General features: G+C 37.0%; 1 protein-coding gene across 1 annotated transcript in view; it reads right to left on the reverse strand.

Annotated features, from left to right (window-relative positions):
- MYPN (myopalladin) overlaps positions 1–9293 on the reverse strand; it is a 117901-nt gene that overhangs the window by 90407 nt on the left and 18201 nt on the right. Inside the window, exon 2 of the mRNA XM_012658553.1 lies at positions 8177–9084. Coding sequence (XP_012514007.1) covers positions 8177–9078 — 902 coding nt within the window. The 5' untranslated portion in view covers positions 9079–9084. The remainder of the gene's footprint in view (positions 1–8176; positions 9085–9293) is intronic.

The following is a 9293-nucleotide window of genomic DNA, read 5'->3' on the forward strand; positions in this document are numbered from 1 at the left end:
AAATTGTGTTTATCCTAAGAATTTAAAATTGGTTTAACATTATAAAAAAATCAATATTCTTTACCAGGGTAAAGCGATAAAATTCAGCATCCATTCATCATTTTTAAAAATATTAATCTTCTTAATTGTAAAAGAACTTACAACAAAATCTTACATAATATGTTGAAAAATGGAAAGCATTCCCTTCAAGATCAGAAATAAGACTACAGCACCCAGTGTCACCACTTCTGTTTAACATTGTACTGAAAGACTTACCTCGCTCAAAAAGGCAAGAAAAGGAAATATAAAATAGAGGATTGGAAAGGAAGAACACTCAGAAAAGTCCATTGAAAAAAGATTTCATGAATTTAGTAGTTACTGAATGAGAAAAATTCCCCTAAGGAGAACTGTTTCATAAATTTAGCAAAGTTATAGAAATCAATTGTATTTTTATATATAACAAATATAGAATGTAATTTTTAGAAAGTTACATTTATAATAGCATAAGAAGGAGGTACCTATGAATAAAGCCAAACAAAGATTTGTAAGACCCAGAGAAAAGTTTACAAATCTTTATTGAAATATATTAAAGAATACCTAAAAAATGGAGAAACACATCATACTCTGGAATACGAAAGCTCAATATTTAAAAGATGCCAAATTCTCCCGAAATTGACCCACAGATTCAATGTAATTCCCAAAATCTTATTAGATCTTTTAAATTTTTTTGTGGAATTTGATGATTCTAAAATTTATATTATAGAGCAAAAGAACAAGAAGAACCAAAAATCCTTACAATGAAAAAGTTGGAAACCAAGAAGTGTGAAAAATCTATGGTAATGAGATAAATAAACCACAGGAAAAGAATAGAGAGGCCAGAACTAAACCCACACACTCATGGAATTTTGATTTATGATGTAGCTGGCACTATATATCAGTGGGAGGAAGATGTACTCTTTCATATTGTGCTGGAATAATTGGTTATCCAATCTAAAAAGAATTGAAATAGGTCCCCTGCTTTATATCATACACAAAAATCAAGTTTAAGTGGATTAAAAACTTAAATGTGGAAGACAAAATTATAAAACTTTTAGAAGACAAGATACAAGATGATCTTTATGACTTTGGGGTTAGGAAGAATTTCTTAAATGAGACACAAACTACAAAAACCAAAATCATAAAGGAAAAATCAATTAACTTGACACTAAAGTTAAGAATATCTCATTATCAAAAGACACCATAGAGAAAATAAAAAGACAAACCGAGAGGCTATTTTCATAATGCATTATGTCATGTGACTAGTATCCAGACTATTTAAAAAGTTTTATAAATCAATAGGAAAAGAACAAACAACCCAATAGAAAAATGAGTAAAAGATGTAAACAGGCCCTTCATGGAAAACGAACCCTGAATGATCAATAAACAAAGAAAAAGATTCTCAACCTCATTAGTAACTATGGAAATGAAAATTAAAACCACGTGAGATAACACTTCACACCCATCAGATTGGCAAAATTTAAAAAGTCTGGTAAAGGTTGGGCATCGCAAGTCCAAAAATACAGAATCCCAATGCTCCAAAATCCTAAATGCTCACAGGAAATGCTCATTGGAGCATTATGGATGTTGAATTCTCAGATTTGTGATGCTAGACCAGTAGGTATAATGCAAATATTCCACAATCTGAAAAAATCCAAAATCTGAAACACTTCTGGTCCCAAGCATTTCAGACAAGGGATGCTTAACCTGTAATATAAATATTGGCAATGATGTAGAACCCAAAACTCTTGTACAATGTTGATGGGAATGTAAATTGAAACAATTCCTTTGGAAAACAATGTGGTATTATTATTATATAAAGTTGAAGTTATACATACTTTGCCAGCAATTCCATGCCTAAACACACTTCTGCACCAAGAAAAACTTGTGTACCAGGAAAGTATATTAGAGCATTTATAGTACCATGGTTCATATTAGGAAAAAAACCTGGAAACAACCCAAATATACATCAATTATATTCTAGTCATAGTAAAATACTATGTAGCAATGAAAACAAGTGAATTAAAGTGACATGTATCATGAATATACTTTTTAGGGAAAAAATTCAAGTAGTAGAAGAAAATAGACATTATGATTCTACTTACATAAAAAGTTTAAAATATGTAAAATATGTAAAAGTTACTAATATTATTTCTAAAAAACTTTTCATTATGGAAAAACATTCAAACATACGCAAAGTAGAGAGACTAGTACAATGAACCTCTATGCACACATTGCTTAGCTTCAACAAATTATCAACAAATTATCAGTTTATTAAAATACAGATGGCTGAGCCTCATCCTTAGAGATCCTGATTCAGTGGATCCAAGGTGCCTGTGAATTTGCCTGTCCACCAAGGCCCCGGGTGATGTTGACGTTGCTGGTCTAGGGAACCATTTTGAGTAACTTGCTCTAGGAGGTTCTCAGAATCTGGCCTCTACTCCCACTCTGGACTTACCTCGAACCATTCCTCCTCACTCTTTATATTCTGGTGACATCATTCCTCCAATTCCTTAAACTCAACACTTACCTTGCTGCCTCAAAGACTTCAAATTTTCTATGCCCTCAACCTGCAACACTTTTCCCCCCACCCTACTTTGCTAGGCAAACTCCTAGCCATCCTTTGTGTCCCATCTTTAATATCGCTTTTCAGGAAAACCTTCCCAATCTACTCACAAGGTCCCTTCGCTATATGCTCCCTCCTTTATAACATTTATCATAATTGTAATCATATACTCATTTGTGGAATTTTTATTTATTATCTGTGTCCCTTCTAAGCTCCATGAAGTCAGAGAATTTGTCTATCTTGTTCACTGCTTTAACTTTAGTGCCTACAACAATACATGACACTTAAATAGGCACTTAGTATTTGTCGGATGGAAGAATGAATCAAGGTTTTTAGATTTTTCTAAAAAGTAGAAAGAAAAAGACCATAAATAATATAATATGAAATTTCCTTATATCATTTAAGATATATTTTTTCTGGCCGGGCGCGGTGGCTCACACCTGTAACCCTAGCACTCTGGGAGGCCGAGGCGGGCGGATTGTTTGAGCTCAGGAGTTCGAGACCAGCCTGAGCAAGAGCGAGACTCCCGTCTCTACCAAAAATAGAAAGAAATTAATTGGACAGCTAAAAATATATATAGAAAACATTAGCTGGGCATGGTGGCGCATGCCTCTAGTCCCAGTTACTCGGGAGGCTGAGGCAGTAGGATCGCTTGAGCCCAGGAGTTTGAGGTTGCTGTGAGCTAGGCTAACGGCACGGCACTCACTCTAGCCCGGGTAACAAAGTGAGATTCTGTCTCAAAAAAAAAAAAAAAAAAAAGATATATTTTTTCTTTATAACTATTTTGTTCCCTTTTTATGTTCTTGACACAGTACTTGTAGACAAATGTCTAGAAGTAGCAATGACAAAACTTAGCCATAGTGGGCATCAACAACTATAAAAAGCAAATTTGTGCTGCCTTCAAAAGTTGTGTACAAGCACACAGAGCGTGACCTAGCTGTACATTCCTGGGAAAAGAATTTGGAGTCAGGATACACAAAAGGACCATGGCCATTTGCTGTGAAGTCCCATAAACTCCTTCATCCGTGGAAAACACATGAATGTATTTCATTTTCTAAGACAAATCCTCCAGTGAAGCTATGTCCAAGATCAACAAGCTTTCAAAAATGCTAGTTTCAGTGATATAGGATCCCACTTCTACTTAAAAAACAATTTCTACCCAATTAACTTGGAATGAACAATATAAACAAAAGTGATTTTTCACCTTGCTGAACTAGGGTGACAAGAACATGGATAAAATACTGATTACACACAGGAACACACAGATACAAAGTTAGGCTTCAGTTGCCCAGTATGCTTATTATATTTTCTTTACTAAAATAGCAAGATGATACTGTCCTTGTTGACAATGATGTTTCTATTTAGCAAACCAAAATGTCTCATTATTTTATTATTTTAATTCATTTTTTAAAGAGAACCTCTGTATCAAAATCTGTGCTCCTGTGTCCTGTGGAGATGCCTCAGGAGTTTCAAGCAGGTAGGTCTCCAGGCGCCTCCACCCCACCCCTCTTCAAACCCAATAGCACCAATTTTATCTTAAATGAAATCTGTGTGTGTGTAACATGTATTGGGGTAAAATGTAATGGTTTTTTTTTTCCTTTTTTTGTGGGGGAAGGGAAGAGTTACTGCTAAAAGAAGGAAAACATTACTACATTCTAATCCTGGACTGAACCAACAACTAGAAGTTGGTTCCAAGTGTTGCTTGTGTTTACAATCCTTTTGTAATTACAGAGATATTGTGTCAGACTTTTCTCAGTGTCCAAGTTACTCCCTGGAACGTCTCTAGATCCAATACTCTCTCATTTGACCTTCGGGGCTGCATTTCCGACTGCCTGTTGGATATGGTCCCTCTCTCCCCACAGACTCAAATCCTCATCAACTTCCTCCACAGATCACCTACTTCTTCCCCTTTCTCAGTCCTTGCCAGTGACCCCAGCTTTCTTTCAGGTACCCAGCTCCATAAACTTGTGGAGTAAATTTTTTTACTCATCCTTCCTATCTAGCCAGTCATCAAGTTCGGCTTGATTTCTTTTCTTCTAAACGTCTCTCACTAACATCTTTTCTCCTCATTGCTGCTGCACCCACTCGTGTCAGACCAGAGCACCAGTTGCCTGGGATGCCTTCCACAGCTTCCTAAGTGGCCATGTGGCTCCATTCTTTTCCGACTTCACTTATTCTTCCAGACTAATTCTCCTCAAATGCTCCCTTTCATCTTGTGACTTCCCTACTCACAACCTTAAATAGTTTCCTGTTTGTGTTGAAACCAAGTCTGTATTATTCTGTGTTGCTTTCAAGGTTCTTCAAAGTCACCTGGCTCTACTCTCCTTTCCAGTTAGGTCAGTCTCCTCCCTGCCATATAAAAACATTATGTAAACCTGTTGAGTTGACCTGGCCTGAAGGGACCCGTCCCTTCTGCCTACCTCTTCGACCTCATCTCTAATCTTTCCTTACCTGATACCCATGTTCTTGGCACAACCAAGTACTTGTCATTCCCTGAAAACACTTGCCTCTGGGCCTTTGCACCTGTTTTCCCCTTCCATCTTTGGTCTCCTCCACCTCTTGGGTTAATGCTTCCTTTATCCTGCACTCCAGGCAAAGTTAATCACATCTTCCTTTGATCCACCATTGCAGCTTATGCATACTTTTGTTATAGCCCTTATGATGCAACATTGCTGTGTTTTGATTACATGTCTGTCTGAGCTACCCTCTTGGAATAGTTTAGACTTGGTTTCAAAACTAGGTCCTTGACTTCCAGTAGCTCACAATTACCGTTTTGGTAACTCAATAGGTATTTGTTGAATGAATAAATGAGTAAATCTCTGCCTAAATCCTTTTCACCCTTCAAATTCAACTACAATCCCCTTACATTTCTGAAACCTTTTGACTTTTCTCACCCTCCCTCTCCTCTGAAACCTGATAGTACTTATGGTTTGTACTATAAAAATTAGGTTGATTTCTTTAATTGGATGGGAAGCTTCTTGAAGGCATGTATATATACCGTGTCTGTCATTGCATGGATTACAGTGTTGAGCACATAGTAAAAGCTAACTAAATATTTGCTTTCTAATTAGTTATATAAATTCTGTGCTTAGGAAAATAATGATAGCAACAATCTACCTGAAAAACTCTAATTTTTTTCTTAATATAATTGCAGCCATGAAATTAAATACTAATTCATTCTGAAAGTATTTAGTGAATATCTACAAATTTCCTGGCATCAAAACAGTGGTTGGGATATAGGCATGAACTCTATCAGTAAAGAAATTCTTCCCAGGTAAAATTAGTCTTGCTACATGGAAGCTATATACATTTATTTCACTTTTAAATTTGTAGATTTGTCAATTTTTAGTTGGTTGATTAAGTAGTTTTTGAATGGCCACTGATTTTTTGTTTTTGAGGAAATGGGCACTTTGTAGTTCTTCCTAATTGATCTTTCTCAGTGGTGCACTGAGTTTGTTCTTCTATCTGAGATTGTCATGGGTGAGAAATGGGAAAGTGAGTCCTGAATAATCTGGTCTAATTTTTTTTTGGACCAATCTATGTCCAGAAACTAGTGGACTGGACAAGACAAATTTAAGTTGTATGTAGGCCATAACATGAGTGCTCACCAGCTTTCTCAGACTGACCAGATGCCACAGCATGGTATCTGTCATGGTGCTGTAATGACATCTCACTAGTGTTACTGAGCAGAATCCCAGAGAGTGTCATCAGGCACGTTTAGAGCAGAAGGGCAGACACTGCCCTGTGTGCTTCAGTTCCAACCCTTTGCCACATCTTAGGTCAACTGTCTCAGTCCTGATTTAAATCTAAGTTGAGTTTCTTGTTTTCCTCTTTCTTTATTCATTAGTTCACTCAACATTTCTAAGTGGCTACTAGGGGCCAAAAGCTGTGATCGATGCTCAAGATACAAAGGTAAAAAACAACAGAATTCCTGCCCTCAAGGAAATCAGTTGGATAACCTGATTGTAAAATGTATATGCCACTGTAGAAACAGTATGTGATATTGCCTTAGAAAAGCAAAATTCAATACATAAATATGTCTTTGGGCCAGAATCCCTTGAATTAATTTGCATATATAACTAAAGTAATATTAATACTCTTTGTGCCCTATAATGTGAATATTATGTATGAAAAAGATGAGGCCCTGTCTACATGTAGAGAATAAATATTAAATTGTTATGAGGTCATATACTAGTGGTAATTGGGTAGTTAGGGAGGCAAAGTAACTCTTACAGGACTCTAAATACTAGTAATTCTCTACAAAAGTAATACACTTCAACCACATTATTCACATATGATTTCGCTATAATATTAGAGGTAGCAAATGTTTCCCTGGGGGCTAAGGCTGGTTCCAGGTTTTGTGGCACCTGAAGCTCATAAATGTGGAAGGGTGCCTTAAAAAAATAAAATTAGAGCACAAAATTGGGTGTAGCCTATGCACGTGGGGAGCCCTGAAGTTTATATTTTATTGGCCTCACAGAAAAGCTAACCACGGTAGGCACATAAAAGAAGAATGTCCTCTCTATCCATCAGTCATAGTGTTCCTGAAGCTGATATCAAAAATTTTTAGAAACAGGGTCTCACTCTCTCACCCAGGCTGGAGTTCAAGTGGTATCATTATAGGTCACTACAGCCTCAACTCTTGGGCTCAAGCGATCCTCCCACCTCAGCCTCCTGTGTAGCTGGGACTACAGGCACGCACCACCACACCCTGCTAATATTTGTACCTTTTGTAAAGATGGGTCTCACTTTGTTGCCCAGGCTGGGCCCGAATTCCTGGCCTCAAGTGGTCCTCCCACCTCAGCTTCCTAAAGTGCTAGGATTACAGGCATGAGCTAGCACGCCCGGCTTTCTTTAAAATTCAAAAGATACTGCCAGGTATTCACTTGAGTAGAGATCTTAAATACTTTCTTTTTTTAAGCTACAGACTATAGAACTGTACTGTCCAATACTGTAGTCAGTGGCAACATGTAGTTATTGGGCACTTGAATTGTGGCTAGTGCAACTAAAGAACCGAATTTTAAAATTATACTTAATTTTAATTAGTTTAAATTTAAAAACCAATACACATCTCAGTTATTGCAAAACTTTTAAGTATGTTTGGAACCACTTGGATATATCAATCTACTTTTTCAATAATAAATTTTATGAAACCTAAATACAGATTAAGTTTTTCCTAGGAAAATTTAGTATCCAGATTGAGATGTGCTGTAGTTGTAGAATCACACTAGATTTCAAATCTCTGCTATGGTAAAAAGAATGTAAAATATCTTAATAATTCTTATATTGAACACATGTTGAAACGATAATATTTTTAATATATTTGTTAAAAGGCATATTATTAACCTTAATCTTAATTTCACCTAGTTATTTTTATCTTTTTTTTTCTTTTACCTTTTTAAAATGTGGCTAGTAGAAAACTTAAAATAACATACATGGCTAGTGTTACATTTGTATTGGACAGAGCTGCTTTAGACACTGCTTTTCTCAAATGGAGTATATAATTTTTGAAACCACACACTTAAAAAATTATACTTAGGAGGATCATGGTAGATGGAAAGCAATGCCCAAATATTACTAAGGGGATATTTTTACCTTACTTGAGGTGGTGGAATTCCTACCACTATGCAATCCAACTGTACTCGGGTTCCTTCTGGAACTTCTCTGCTCCGTAATTTTTGAGTGAACCGGGGAGGCTGCCCCAGAGGTTCTTCATAGTACAAAGATGAAGGTGAAGACCCTGGGGTGGTGTCTCCACCAGCCGCCTCACCGGCAGCCTGCTCAGCTTCACGCCTCTTGGCTTCCTGCTGTTCAAGGGCGTGATTCACTTCATTATCCCTGGTATCCGCAGGGATAGGGATGGGAACAGAAGATCTTTCTCTTCTTTCTGACACATCTGAGAAACTGGAGCTATTTTCCTGCACAACTTTGTTTTGAGATTCCAATTTACTCTTGTGGTTTTTGCAGGCACGAGGTCTGATCCTTTTGGAGCTATGGGCTTTGAAAAGGGAGGATAGCTCTTCGATGAAGTCGGCAGCCTTATTTAAGAATACTTTTTTGGACTGGGTTTCGGAACAATACTGTGGCCTTTTTGCCTCCTGGGGCTTCTCTTTAGAGCTGGTAGGACTTCGAGGGTTATCCTGGCAGAAGTTAGGCTCAAAACTTGATTTAGGTGAGTGTTTCACCTGATCAGAAGAAAGCCATTTTCTAGATTGAGCTTCCTCTGTTTTCTCCAAAGGGTCATGGTTGATGGCCAGTCTTGCCAGATTGACACTTTCATCTAATTCTTCTTGACTCAGAAAGGCTGAAAGATCTGGAAGGTCATCTTGGCCTCCTCCTTCTTCAGCAGCCCCAGAAGTACTGCCAAAATGGAAAGGGTTGGAGGAAGGTTCTGCTCGACTCCTCTCATTGTTTCCCCGGTGTCTGGTTTCAGCCAAATAGCTCTCTCTTAGAAGTTGAGATATGGAAGTAGAAGCTTCTACGCTGTCGTCTTGCATGCTATCACAAAACAATAATAATAACAAAAAGTTCAGATCATTTCTAGGGAATGACAAGTCTATGTCTATTACAGTATGGTGGATTCTTAAGAACTTAGAGCTCAAAATTAAAAATTGCCTAATTTTAATACTTTTACAACATTTACTTTAAAGACTTAAAGATTACTTTACAATTATAAAATAAATAGGAATCGAGTGATGTTTCCCTGAAATTG

Source organism: Propithecus coquereli, unplaced genomic scaffold (genome assembly GCF_000956105.1).
Source record: "Propithecus coquereli isolate 6110/MARCELLA unplaced genomic scaffold, Pcoq_1.0 Scaffold117, whole genome shotgun sequence".
Lineage (NCBI taxonomy): Eukaryota > Metazoa > Chordata > Mammalia > Primates > Indriidae > Propithecus > Propithecus coquereli.